The sequence below is a fragment of the Staurois parvus genome, unplaced genomic scaffold (genome assembly GCF_062004578.1).
Source record: "Staurois parvus isolate SC_StPar_1 unplaced genomic scaffold, SC_StPar_1.0 ptg000014l, whole genome shotgun sequence".
NCBI classification, from domain to species: domain Eukaryota; kingdom Metazoa; phylum Chordata; class Amphibia; order Anura; family Ranidae; genus Staurois; species Staurois parvus.
The window spans coordinates 6,499,056-6,514,110 of record NW_028317810.1 but is presented as its reverse complement, the minus strand read 5'-3'; the positions used below and the strand labels follow the sequence as shown (position 1 = coordinate 6,514,110).

The 15,055-nt window shown below is 41.0% G+C and overlaps 1 protein-coding gene across 3 annotated transcripts in view; it reads right to left on the bottom strand.

Annotated features, from left to right (window-relative positions):
• Window positions 1-15,055, bottom strand: part of WSCD2 (WSC domain sialate O sulfotransferase 2) — a 405,505-nt gene that overhangs the window by 206,595 nt on the left and 183,855 nt on the right. For all 3 annotated transcript variants that reach the window (XM_089677027.1, XM_089677044.1, XM_089677035.1), the window contains one exon: window positions 5,493-6,466. In XM_089677027.1, the coding sequence (XP_089533153.1) occupies window positions 5,493-5,874 (382 nt within the window). In that variant the 5' untranslated portion in view covers window positions 5,875-6,466. The remainder of the gene's footprint in view (window positions 1-5,492; window positions 6,467-15,055) is intronic.

Genomic DNA, 15,055 nt, shown 5'->3' with positions numbered 1-15,055 from the left:
GTCATGGATTGTTCTCAATCATCGTCTGGGAAGACCAGGTGATGTCAATCTCAAAGGTTTTAAATGCCCAGACTCATCTGACCTTGCCCCAACAATCAGCACCATGGGTTCTTCTAAGCAGTTGTCTAGAAAACTGAAACTGAAAATAGTTGACGCTCACAAAGCTGAAGAAGGCTATAAGAAGATAGCAAAGCGTTTTCAGATGTCAATATCCTCTGTTCGGAATGTAATTAAGAAATGGCAGTCATCAGGAACAGTGGAAGTTAAAGCAAGATCTAGAAGACCAAGAAAAATATCAGACAGAACAGCTCGCAGGATTGTGAGAAAAACAATTCAAAACACACGTTTGACTGCACGATCCCTCCAGAAAGATCTGGCAGACACTGGAGTTGTGGTACACTATTCCACTATAAAGAGATACTTGTACAAATATGGTCTTCATGGAAGAGTCATCAGAAGAAAACCTCTTCTACGTCCTCACCACAAAAATCATCGTTTGAACTTTGCAAATGAACATATAGACAAGCCTGATGCATTTTGGAAACAATTTCTGTGGACCGATGAGGTTAAAATTGAACTTTTTGGCCGGAATGAGCAAAGGTACGTTTGGAGAAGAAGGGGCACAGAATTTAATGAAAAGAACCTCTGTCCAACTGTTAAGCATGGGGTTGGATCAATCGCGCTTTGGGGTTGTGTTGCAGCCAGTGGCACAGGGAACATATCACGAGTAGAAGGAAAAATTGATTCAATAAAATTTCAGCAAATTTTGGATGGTAACTTGATGCCATCTGTGAAAAAGCTGAAGTTAAAGAGAGGATGGCTTCTACAAATGGATAATGATCCTAAACACTCCTCGAAATCCACGGGGGATTACATCAAGAGGCATAAACTAAAGGTTTTGCCATGGCCTTCACAATCTCCTGACCTCAACATAATTGAAAATCTATGGATAGACCTTAAAAGAGCAGTGCGTGACAGACAGCCCAGAAATCTCAAAGAACTGGAAGACTTTTGTAAGGAAGAATGGGCAAAGATACCTCAAACAAGAATTGAAAGACTCTTGGCTGGCTACAAAAAGCGTTTACAAGCTGTGATACTTGCCAAAGGGGGCAGTACAAGATATTAACTCTGCAGGGTGCCCAAACTTTTGCAGACGCCATTTTTTTGTTTTCTGTTATTTTGAAAGTGTAAATGATGTAAATAAAATCTAACTTTTGTTGACATATTATAAGAATGTCTAATCTGTAATTTGATGCCTTTTGGAGATTTTTCCATCTTTCCTTGGCTTCTTTATGCACATTAATACAAATTTTTAGCTGGGGTGCCCAAACTTTCGATCCCCACTGTGTATATATATATATATATATATATATATATATATATATATATATATATATATATGATTTTGTGCAGCCATGCCACTCTGTAGCAGTACTTCAGCTATAGGACGGTTGGGAAGTGGTTAAAGTAAAAAACCTTTTTGCCTTTACAATCACTTTAAGCCACTGCTGCCTGTTGCTAGAAATGGTAAAATATTTGGAGTGATATTTATGATGCCAGTACTGTGTTCTTCAGTGGTTTTTTTTTTTTTTTTTCAGAAATGAGGAAGCAAAATCCCTGCCTCTACCAAAAGGGTTAGCTTCACACAGTGGGGGTTATTTACTGAAACTATAAAGTGCTAAATCTGGTGCATCTCTGCATAGAAACCAATCAGCTTCCAGGTTTTATTGAACAAGCTGAAGCTAGAAGCTGATTGACTACTACACACAGCTGCTACAGATTTTGAGTGCACCCATATTAGTAAATCTCCTACAGTACATAACAAGGCTTTGTAAAACAGAAATGGAAAAAATATGAGCTGCAGGGACCTTAAAGGCCAGTAGTGGTGACTAGTCCTCGACCCGCCTCTTGGCTTCTTTTTTTTCCTTCAGCACAGTTTCCAGAGTTTAATTTCTGTTAAACAGCTATTGGAATAACATGTCAGCAAAAAGGGAGTGCATTGTTTTCAATGAGTTGACCAACTCAGGTTTGGTGAGATGGATCGTAAAAAACACCGCAAAGCAAGAGGCAGAATCTATAGCTCTAATAAGCAAATATAACTGGCTTCATATACACATAAAAAAATTGAGAAGATTATACTCTCCATAAGAAATCTCTTTATGTAGATGTTTTGGTATTTTTTGCAGGACAAAAATGATTGCATGGATATTATGGAACCGCACCCATCTCACCATGATTCACCAAGCACCAATAAAGTGCTGGATGTTTTCCTGTAAGCACAGACACTGTGAAAAAAGAGAGAAGCATTTGCTTACTGTGGCTGTCCTTTGCTGTATACGCACTGTCTCTGAATGTTGCTTTGAACTTTGAAAGCAAGACTAAATTAAATACTGTAAAACCACAATATTTTCATCTAGATTCAGTCAAGGTGCACCTTCAGTGGTCACTGCGGTTTCTTGTTTCAGTTTTGTGTTCATTTTATGGGTAATGCAGCCACTATTTCCCTAAATACCAGAGTAATTCATTATTCAGCTGTCACCCAAGCAGTGTTGTGTAGCAATATGTTATACTGCATCTTCCCACCAGGCTACTTCATCACTGCCATCACCTCTCCAGCTCTACGCGATTTAAGTTCCTGTTTTATAGCGATGAAATTCCCAGCTGGTTTTCTTAATATTTTTTTTTTACTTCAAGTGGAATGCTCGCATAACAAGTTTTCATTGTTGCTTTGAACTTGTTTTATACACACAAACAATCCAATGTGTAAATGCATGTAAAAAACATGACTGCACAATCAAAGTTTAAAGTGTTACTAAACCCACAACAGTAAAATCAGTCTGTATATGCAGTAAAGCATGCTTGTTATACTCATTGTGGAACCTAAGGGGTTAATCTTCCACTTTGTGTAAAAAGGAAGTTTAATCCTGTCCTCTCTGATCCTCCCCTTCTTCCAGTGTTCCCCTCTTATCTCCTGATAAGACATATCACGTGGAGACACTCTGCACATGGTAAGTTTGATGTGTATTGCTAGAGAGGTATTTATTTCTTGGGAAAGTGTATGGAATCATCACAGGGCCAATCAGCACTGTCTAGACAGAGGTCAGGGGTTCTGCATCCTCCTAAAGCAGAATGAAAACTCCTCCTACAAGCTTTAACCAGTGCTCTGCTGGACACTGATAGAAGTCACAAGACCGCTATAAACTGCTGATGAGAAAAGGTATTTAGTAGTTTATATTTACTAAAATAATTGCATTTCCATGTTCTGTGCACTATGGGAGACCAGATATAGTGAATTAAAAAATGTCTTTACAATTCCACACTATGGTATATATAATTATCCAAATAAAAAGATGAAAAGATATATAATTCAATCCACTTGAGCTGCCACCACAATATTGCAGGCAACAATATACATAAAATAATATACAAAAGTGAGGCGCTTCAAAATAATAAAAAAAGTGAACTTAAAAGTCCAATCCACAGGAGTACAAATATGGGGAATGAGCCCCTCTTCACTGGAGCACCAGTGTTACTATAGATGTCTCAAAACGGCCAGGTGAAGATAGAGAAAGTCCACCATCACCATCACCAAACACTCTGCCTCTTACCGGATCAAGTTGACCCCCAGTTACGGATGGGTCAATATGTGCTGTATAAGTTCCAAAAGGCAAGCCGTAGACCTGGGCACTCTTTGGTTCCAAACTTTTGTATCAAGAGATGGACTGGAAGGTGAACCTACAAAAGAATTATCCTCATAGAGGACAACCCCATTCAAAATGCAAAAAGAATCCTCATAGTGTAATAAGATGCACTACATTTGTTGCCTCAAAGCGTAGTAAAAAACGTACATCAAAAAAGAAAGTAAAACAGCATGTCACCATATAAATTAATGGTAAGTTTCCATCCCACAAGATGGCCACCACATTCCGGTGCATGCTGACATCACACATTCTGGCTCCTCCCATGTAACCTTTGGGCAATACCCTTTCTTATATATAGTTTTGAATGGAGCTGGGAATGGTTAAAAACATTTTTGTCTCTTGTTGGGGAGTTTTTCCACACTCTCTACACCAGTGGCACAACAGTTAAGGGAAATCCCTTTTGGACAGTCATCACCAAAAAGGTGACCTTACTTAAAGGTTTCCCTTCAACACCTGTGCCAGAGACAGCCATAAATGTTTTCATCACTTTCTGTCCAAATGGCAATGTTGACCAGGATGAATCTTCCAACCAAGAGCACAGACAGAGATAAATATCTGATAGTCATTCTAACCTTTCCATTTTCTACCCAAAACAAAGGAAAAAAGCTTTGACTAGAGATTTGCATTAAACGTAAGCCATGTGACTTTCTTAACTTTACTACTGGATGTCGCTCCACTTCCTCAAACTGAACCTTTCCAAAACCGAGCTCCTAATTTTCCCCCCTGCCCGTACCCCCCTCCCCACCCTCTCCATCACGACCAACAACGCTACCATCAGTCCCACCATGCAAGCCAAGGTCCTAGGTGTCATCCTAGACTCTAACCTGTCCTTCCAACCCAATGCCCAATCGCTGACTACCGCATGCAGGTTCCACCTCCGCAACATCTCCAAAATACACTCGTTCCTAACCCCAGACACTACTAAACAACTCGTTCACTCCCTTATTATCTCACGCCTGGACTACTGCAACTCCCTTCTCACTGGCCTACCCCAAAACAAGCTATCCCCGCTCCAGTCTATCCTGAACTCAGCGGCCAGACTCATCCACCTTACCAACCGATCCCCTTCTCCCACCCCCCTCTGTCATTCCCTCCACTGGCTCCCGATTGCCCAACGCATCAAATTCAAACTACTAACACTGACATACAAAACCATTCATAACACTGCCCCAAACTACCTCACCGACCTGATACCCAAATACCACCCTACCCGTAATCTTCGCTCCTCGCAAGGCCTCCTACTCTCTAGCTCCCTGGTCTCCACCTCCCACGCCCGACTGCAGGACTTCTCCAGAGCTTCCCCCATCCTCTGGAACTCACTTCCCCAACCCATCAGATTGTCCCCTACCCTCCTCACCTTTAGGCGCACCCTGAAAACCCATCTCTTCAGGGAAGCCTACCCCACCCTCACCTAACAGCCGATCCCCTCCACTCCTCACTCCATTCCATCCACCACAGCCATCTCCTCCTGTATCACCATCCCCTCCCTCCTAGACTGTAAGCTCGAAAGGGCAGGGCCCTCTAACCCTCGTGTATCATGTATTGTTTGCTACTGTATTGTCTCATGTCTTGTCCCCCAATCTAATGTACATCACTGAGCAAACCCTTTGGCGCTATATAAATACTCTATAATAATAATAATACTTACACCAAAAACATGCCTGTTAACTGCTCTTGTGATGGATTTCCACTTAAAACCTGGATTTAGAGACCTTTGCAATGCCTGAGGCAATGTGTGCGTAACATTCAAATTTTTGTAAATATGAAAAACATGTTTTTTTCACAGCTCACCTCTCCCTTCCTCCTGCTCTCTCATAGTTCTTCCTTTCAGAGCCCTGTTCCAAGTACCTCCAAAGTCTGCTTGCTTATTCTTCTCTTGTAATTCTTTTCCAGATGTTTTGAACCATGGTCCATATCTTCGTGGTGTGCTTGGTGACTCTGGAGCTTCTTTAAATACCCTACTCAGTTGGGCCATCCCAGATTCTTGCAGCTCTGCTCCATCATTTTTCCCATCTAGGGAGGTCTTATCATTATCTGGTACAACATGTTCCCCTTCAAACGTTGCGTGCAAAAATACAACACTTCCAGCTGTCAAGTATAAGATGATAAATGTGAAAAAGCGTACAGGCTTCCTTCGGAAATATCGCTGAAATTTCACAATTATCTTGGCCATATCTTGCACATTATATGGGCTTATTTTTAAATCCTTCCAAGCAATTTAATTTATCTTGAGACAATATTGTGGAATTGTAATTCCACATCTGTAGGATATCATTAACTGGATTCTCCATACAGGGAACAAATAGAAGATTTAACTGAAATATGCTGTGTATTAAAATATATTGCAATTTTTAAATTATCTTGAGGAAGAGACATTTTTTTTCCACTAAAAATCTACGTGCTGTAAAAGATAAAAACAGATTTCTTTTTGAGTGGCTGTGTTTTTGTGTACTGCATCTCTGCTCGGTCTATTCTTTGCCAATAAAAGTTGCAAAGGGAATCCCTAGAGACACCATTGATGGACAGATCATTTTAAGAAAATTGAGAGTTTGAAGGTGGTTTGAAAGCTGATCAGCTGACACAGCTCACTTTCATTCGCTTTGCTTTTAGCTCCTGAGCGTAGATTCTTGGAAGCATAGCTTTAATTGAAATGACACGGCTTCTTTTCCAGCAAAGAAAATAAGGTCCCTGGGTAGAAAACACTCAGAGGAACCCCTTGTTACCTAAACTGTCATTCACGATGGTCCAAGATGAAAACACTGCACCTACAAGTCAAATAGAAAACAGAATCATTAGCTTTTATGATCTGGCATTTTAAAAAAATTCTGTTTAAAATATCAATAATAAAAAAGTAGTAACTAGCTATAATGAGATTACATTTTAAAAAAATGTGCTGCTAATGAAAATACAAAAATACATATATTAGAAAATCGCTCACTAACATGCAAAATCAATGCTTTATGGATAAATATGAAGCTTTTGTTTTTCTCCAGTTATGTCATTTGTACATAATGCTTGAAAATACAACCTTATACAATACATTTAAACATAGTAGTGAATAAAAATTGAACTTCCTAATATACTAAATACATTTACTTTGTTAGGTAACCAGGCCAGTTCATTTACTCCGCTGTGCAAAAAATAGAAAATATTCACATCCTGGTTACCTGATAATTACACTTTGATAGAGAAATAAGCAAGAAATTGAGTAAGAGTTTGAATCCATTCTTAAGTTGATGGTGTGTTGCCACTTTATCCCTGAGGATAGGCATGTGTACCTCTTTATATGTATTCTCTCCGTCAGTAAAAAATATCAGTCCAGAGTCAGAATATAAGGCCACCTTGGAGGCAAACTTTTTTGTGCCTAATCTGAGCACAGACAACTCACTGGGGTTGATTTACTAAAACTGAAATGTGAAACATCTGATGCAGCTCTGCATACAGGGCTTAGACAAGGAGTGGGCAGGGGGGGGCAGCTGCCCTAGGCACTGTGGTATCATGTGGGGGGGGGGGGGGGGTGCTCAGTGGAGGGTTCCTATCTACAACCTGTCAGTAGTAGTGATAGCAGCTTCAGAGCAGGGGCGGACTGACCATTTGGAAACTCGGGCACTGCCCGATGGCCCGGGGTCAGTAGGGGGCCCCATGAGATGCCCCTGGTACCTTTTTCATAGGCTTTTTTGAGCTTGGGCAAGGACAAAGGGGCCTCATGATCCCCTATTGCCCGGGGGCCCCATGAGTTGTCAGTCCGCCCCTGCTTCAAAGTAGCAAACATGCTGGAGATGAGAGTATTTGTGCTAGGAAGGTGAGGGAGAAAATGATTAGTGCTAGGAGGAAAGTTGCAGTGGGGATTTGTGCTTGGAGGAGGAAATTTGTGGGCTGCAGTGGTGTACGATTTATTTTAGGAGCCAGAATTGGGGGGGGGGATTTGTGCTGGGGGTGATTGGGGGGGTGTTAGGAGGAGTAATTTTGGGGGATTTGTACTTGGAGGGAGGATGGGGGAAGAGGATTTGTGATGGGTGGGTTTGGGAGGGGGGATTTGTACTAGGAGGGAGGATTTGGGGGGGAGAACTTGTGCTAGGAGGGGGGGTTGGAAGAGGATTTAAGCTCAGAGAGAATTTTGAGGGGTAGAGTATTTGTGCTAGGAGTGGGGATTTGGAGGATTTGAGCTGGGAGTGATGATAAGGGTGAAGATTTGTGCTGGGTTGGGAACTTTAGCAGGATGGGGGGGGATTTGTACTGGAAGAGGGGAAATGTATGTTTGGGAAGCATTTTGACTTGCAAAGGGAATTTATGCTTGGGGTACAGATTAACACGTGAGTTTTATGGGGAGGAGGGAGGGGATTTTTACTGACACATAATGTTCATACATTTGGAGAGGGGGGGTGCGGGGCTCTGTTTAGCATCTTTGCCCTGGCCCTGGATAACCTTGTCCTGGCACTGTCTGCATAGAAACCAATTAGCTTCCAGGTCTTTTGTCAAAGCTTAATTGAAGTTAGAAGCTGATTGGCTACCATACACAGCTGCACCAGATTGTGCACTCTCCAGCTTTTATCATCACTAAACTGAAAAAGGATATAAATGGTAAAAAAAGACACTATCACTTTGCTCATGCAGGGAAAAGTGACAGTACCTCTGCAAAGGTCCCCCACACATACTGACACCCCTCCCCATACCCCAGTAGTACTTGCTACACTTCCCCCTCCTGACATTAATGGCACTCTTAGGTGTGCAGGCGCATGTGACTGCCACAGTGTGAGATAACTCAAGTCTAGCAGCCAATTGCTATACCCGAGCACTGTCAAATAGCTGAGGGGGGGGGGAGTGATATCACAACACCCCCCACCCAGGTTATCAACACCTAGAGCAGGGGTGTCAAACTGGTGGCCCTCCAGCTGTTGCGAAACTACAAGTCCCATCATGTCCCTGCCTTTGGGAGTCATGCTTGTTACTGTAAATCCTGCAATGCCTCATGGGACTTGTAGTTTGGCAACAGCTGCAGGTCCACCAGTTTGACACCCGTGAGCTAGAGGAACCGGTAACAACAAATCAACACTGACATCGCAATGCGATCACATGGTCACAATGATAACAAAGCTTTTATGACTCAATCAGATTCATAAATGCTTTGCTTCTGTATCTGGAGAGCTGTGATTGGTCCACAGCTCTCACATGACACACGGGGCCAATCACAGCACCCTGTACCATGTAAACTGTCATGAACTTAACACATCCATGACAGTTCAATGCAAGCAATGATCTTCATTGCTCCTGCACTGCAAAGTGGAAATAAAAAATCCCTGATCACCCCCCTAGAGTAGTACAATGTTACTATGGTAATACTGCAGAACTCTGATGAAAGTATTTTTTTAAAAATAGTAAAAAAATTTAAAAAAGTCAAAAATGTTTCAAGTTATTGAGAGACATGTTTTGTAATTTTATTTTTTTTTAACTACTTGCCGCCCACCCGCCAACAATGTGTGGGCAAGCTGCTGCTCTGGGCAAAGCGACGTAATCTTATGTTGCTTTCTATTTCCAGGTATGCGTGCGTTCTTCGTTGCCCTCTATGCCATCCAGGGAGAGCAGAATGAACAAGCAGAATGAACATGGCAGGAAAATCACTACATTTTACACGCACACATTAGTTTATCACATTTAACGCTTTGATCGCCCCTATTAACCCTTTGATCACCCCGTCACCCAGCCAGTGCCATTAGTACAGTGTCAGTATATAGAATTTTTCACTGATTACTGTATTACTACCATTAGTGACATCAGATAGCGTCAGGGTCAGTTAGCACCCCTCCCAGCCAGGGTCATCTAGTGTTACACACTATCGCACTCACACTAGAGGTCACTGATCACCACCATTACTAGTATAGTGTTTGTACGGATCGATATATTGATCACGAACATAACTATACTAGTGTCTCCTTTGTATAGTGTTCCCAAAAATACAGTGTTAGCAGGATCAGCCCCGCTCGCTGTCAGCACTAGCATTTATCCCCTCCACTGTTTTTCATGGAAGATTTGTATGAATTTATTGTGGGCCAAAGCAATTTATACGCACAACAATACATTGCCACCCACCTGAATTCAGCTAATGTGAGACAATTCCCATGGAAACCTATCATGGCTTCTGAATTTAAAATTTTTTTGGGCCTAACCCTCAACATAGACATTACAAAAAAGAATGAATTGCGGTCATATTGGTCCACAGAGCCAATTCCCGTGTACCCGTGTTCTCTGCTGTTACATATATGCCCAACGTGGACCAGAAACGTACTGGTACATCACTGGACTTTGAGTGGTTATACTGGGATGATGCCTTTAGCTACAGGCATCATCCTAGTATCGTTTTCCTCAGCTGGTGGTCAGCTTTCATTTAAAAACAATCCTAGCCGCTACTTAGCCACTGGACTTCTTTTACAAGCATCTGGAAGTGACTCCCCCACCGCCTTCCTAGGTTTCCCCCACCGGGGAACCCAAAAATGCAGCTGGCAGTTCCGCTGGCTGACAATAGAACTGATAGGAGACTTGAATGCCTCCAATCATCACTATGGTTTAAGAGACTAGAAGCTACGAGTATTTCATCATTTCAGTTTTGCCAGATATAAACAGCGCCATTTTAAAATTGGGAAAGCATGTGATCACACCGGTTTTGGTGTGACCAGATTCTTTAAGGACAGAGGAGAGATCTAGAGTATAATAGATCCCAGATTTCTCAGAAAAGAGTACCTGTCATTGCCTATTGTTATCACAGGGGATATTTACATTCCCTGTGATAACAATAAAAGTGATTGAAAAAAAAACTTAAAAGTACAGTGTAAAAATTTATTTAAAAAAGCAAAATAAATAATTTAACCACTTCCAGACCAGACACTTTTACCCCCTTCCTGACCAGGGCAATTTTCAGCTTTTAGCGCTATCACACTTTGAATGACAATTGCGCGGTCATGCAACACTGTACCCAAATGAATTTTTTACCATTTTTTTTAGATAGATAAAGCTTTATTTTGGTGGTATTTATTCACCACTGGGATTTGTATTTTTTTTGCTATGTAAATGAAATGTCCAAAAAAATTTTAAAAAAGTGTTTTTTTTATAAAATTTTGCAAATAAATAATATTTCATCGTAAATCTTAGCCAAAATTTATTCCGTTATCTTTTTAGTAAAAAAAAAAAAAATCCAAATTAGTTTATAAGCAAAAATTATAATTTTTAAACATTTTTTTTTACATTTTTATTTTATTTTTTTATATTATTTTTTATTTATTTATTTTTTTTTACATACTGTCACCCTAGCAGTACAGTGTCACCATGGTGACACTGTACTACTTGTGAGGGGTGATAAAGATTTTTTTTTTTTTTTTTTACACTGATTGCTTTTACACCCATATAGGATGTAAAAGCAATCATTTCTCTTTCTCTCTGTGTGCATTCCTGCACTCATTGAGAAATACAGAGTGAGCTGTGATTGGTCACAGCTTGTCACATGGTACAAGGCTTTTGTGAATAGCCTTGTACCATGTGACCTCTGTGATCATTCACAGATTTCACACATAGTAAGCAATGATGTCACAAGTGACATCTTGCTTACTACTTTGCATGTGATCACTGATTGGCCAATCAGTGATCACATGATCGGGACCTCGTACAGAGGTCCCGTCCGACGATCGGTGTTTCACTGTGTCCGGAGGACACAGCGGGCACCGGATCGCGGTGCTGCGTGCTCCCAGGGAGCGCGCACAAGCAGGGTGCGGGGAGGCCGTTTATAGACGGCCACCCGACCCTGCAGTGCCACCGTCCGGCCGTTTATATACAACGGCCGGTCGGGAAGTGGTTAAAAAAATAAAAATTCACCCCCATCTCTGTGTTCGCGCACGAAGGCAAATGCATGTACAAGCAGCAGTCCCATGGCAGTATATAAACAGAGATTGCACCATTCATGTGAGGTATCACCGTGAACGTCAGATTGAGTGCAGTAACTCTAGCACTAGAACTTCTGTGTAACTCTAAAGTGGTGACCTGTAAAGGCTTTTAACCTCCCTGGCGGTATTCCCGAGTGTAGCTCGGGGTAACATTTCAGTACCAAAAGCGGTAACCCCGAGCTACACTCGGGAATACCATGCAGCACTGCTCCGGCATGTGTTCTTCACTTACCTTACCCTGCGCTCCCACGATGTGTCCCCTGCAGCGTCCCCGGCTATCTCCTCCGGCCGATGCCGGCATCCGGCTTCTGTGTCCTGTCCCTGTGACGTCGGGACGTACGGGCGCCGCCGCCGCCGGCGGCGGGAAATTTAAAAATTTTAAAAAATGTCATTTTTTTTTTTTTCATTTTACACAGTAAAACATTGCTGTTTCCACCTATTTCACATACATATTGTCCCTAGTGCTTTGTCCTGCGCCCTGCCTGCATTTTGTCTGTTCTTTCTGCCTGGAAACTGAGAAATGTCCATGGCGTCCAAAAAGTGTCCCTTTAGGTCAAAAGCGGTTTAGATCAGCTAGAGAACAGCGATAGTAAATCAGAACCACTTACAGAATTGAGTGATAATGATTCGTGGGGGAAATTCATCATCAGAAACTGAAAACGATTTTGCGACTGAGCTCAGCAATGTGCGAACTTGGCGCTATATTTCACATTTCAGTGTTTTTGGTTTGATTATATTATTGAATTAAATTTTTTATTATTTTTATATTATTTTTATGATTATTTATTAAATTATAATTTATGATTTTGTGTTTCAAATTTTATCATACCCGGGATGTTTACTAGACTCTTGTTCGGACAGATTTCAGTGAGTTTTTCCTAAAAATTACAGCCTACAATAAAAAAAATACATATTTCCATGCAAAAAAATGGTACCGCTTTCAGCACCAAAAATCTGAAATAATCATACCGCCAGGGAGGTTAAAATGTTGACTATGGATATTACACATTTATATAATTTGTCGCCATTACGCAACTTAAAAGCATGTCAAGTTTGGTATCCATTTACTCTTTGAAACATCATCTTTTATATTTATTCCAACAATTGGGCAATATACTGTGTTTTTGTGCATCAAAATTCTAAAAACTGTATTTTTTTCCAAAAAAGTTTGCGTTTGAAAAATTGCTGCGCAAATGTTTGACATAAAAAATTTGAACACCCACCATTTTATTCTTTAGGGCCTCTGCTTTAAAAATGTTATATATATATATATATATATATATATATATACAGTATATATATATATATATATATATATATATATATATAATTAGAGATGAGCGAATTTCTCAAAAATTCGATTCGGCTGATTCGGCGAATTCCAGTATGAAATTCGATTCGATGCAAATTATTTCGCTACGAAGTTAACTTATTAAAAGGGTTTCTAGGCTTCAGAGAGCCTTTAAATTAGTGCAGAACACTGTACCTTTAATTTAAATGCCCTTGGAGATGAGGAAGGAGAAGGAGAAGGAGAAGGATGAGAAGAAGGAGAAGGATGAGAAGAAGGAGAAGGAGAAGGATGAGAAGAAGGAGAAGGAGAAGGATGAGAAGAAGGAGAAGGATGAGAAGAAGGAGAAGGAGAAGGAGAAGGATGAGAAGAAGGAGAAGGATGAGAAGAAGGATGAGAAGATGGAGAAGGAGAAGGATGAGAAGAAGGAGAAGGATGAGGAGAAGGAGAAGGATGAGAAGAAGGAGAAGGAGAAGGATGAGAAGAAGGAGAAGGATGAGAAGAAGGATGAGAAGAAGGAGAAGGATGAGAAGAAGGAAAAGGATGAGAAGGAGGAGAAGAAGGAGAAGGATGAGAAGAAGGATGAGAAGAAGGAGAAGGATGAGAAGAAGGAGAAGGATGAGAAGAAGGAGAAGGATGAGAAGAAGGAGAAGGATGAGAAGAAGGAGAAGGAGAAGGATGAGAAGAAGGAGAAGGATGAGAAGAAGGATGAGGAGAAGGAGAAGGATGAGAAGAAGGAGAAGGATGAGAAGAAGGAGAAGTATGAGAAGAAAGAGAAGGAGAAGGAGAAGGAGAAGGAGAAGGAGAAGGATGAGAAGAAGGAGAAGGAGAAGGATGAGAAGATGGAGAAGGAGAAGGATGAGAAGAAGGAGAAGGATGAGAAGAAGGAGAAGGATGAGAAGAAGGAGAAGGATGAGAAGAAGGATGAGAAGAAGGAGAAGGATGAGAAGAAGGACAGTTCTGTGACAGTTTCTGTCTATTTCTGACAGTTCTGGGACATTCACTCCATACAGCGGTTTCAACCGCTGTATGGAGGGAATGTCATAGAACTGTCAGAAATAGACTATTTCTGACAGTTCTGGGACATTCACTCCATACAGCGGTTGAAACATTGTATCTATTTGTTTCCATAAATGGATCCATTTATGGAAACAAATAGATACAATGTTTCAACCGCTGTATGGAGTGAGTGTCCCAGAACTGTCATAAATAGTCTATTTCTGACAGTTCTATGACATTCCCTCCATACAGCGGTTTCAACCGCTGTATGGAGTGAATGTCCCAGAACTGTCATAAATAGTCTATTTCTGACAGTTATGGGACATTCACTCCATACAGCGGTTGAAACATTGTATCTATTTTTTTCCATAAATGACATTCTGCAGATACACTTAGAGGAGCGCTGCAGATACACTTTTTGCCGGCTTGGAATTATTCTTATTTTCATCCTACTTCTTCTTCTTCTTCTTCTTCATCCTCATCCTCTTCTTCTTCTTATGAGGATGAGGATGAAGAAGAAGAAGTAGGATGAAAATAAGATTAATTCCAAGCTGGCAAAAAGTGTATCTGCAGCGCTCCTCTAAGTGTATTTGCAGAATGTCATTTATGGAAAAAAATAGATACAATGTTTCAACCGCTGTATGGAGTGAATGTCCCAGAACTGTCATAAATAGACTATTTCTGACAGTTCTGGGACATTCACTCCATACAGCGGTTTCAACCGCTGTATGGAGGGAATGTCATAGAACTGTCAGAAATAGACTATTTCTAACAGTTCTGGGACATTCCTTCCATACAGCGGTTGAAACATTGTATCTATTTGTTTCCATAAATGGATCCATTTATGGAAACAAATAGATACAATGTTTCAACCGCTGTATGGAAGGAATGTCCCAGAACTGTCAGAAATAGTCTATTTCTGACAGTTCTGGGACATTCCCTTCATACAGCGGTTTCCGGCAAAAAGTGTATGTGCAGAGTTCCTCTATTCTGCAGATACACTTAGAGGAGCTCTGCAGATACACTTAGAGGAGCTCTGCACATACACTTTTTGCCAGCTTGGAATTATTCTTATTTTCATCCTACTTCTTCTTCTTCTTCTTCATCCTCATCCTCTTCTTCTTCTGAGGATGAGAATG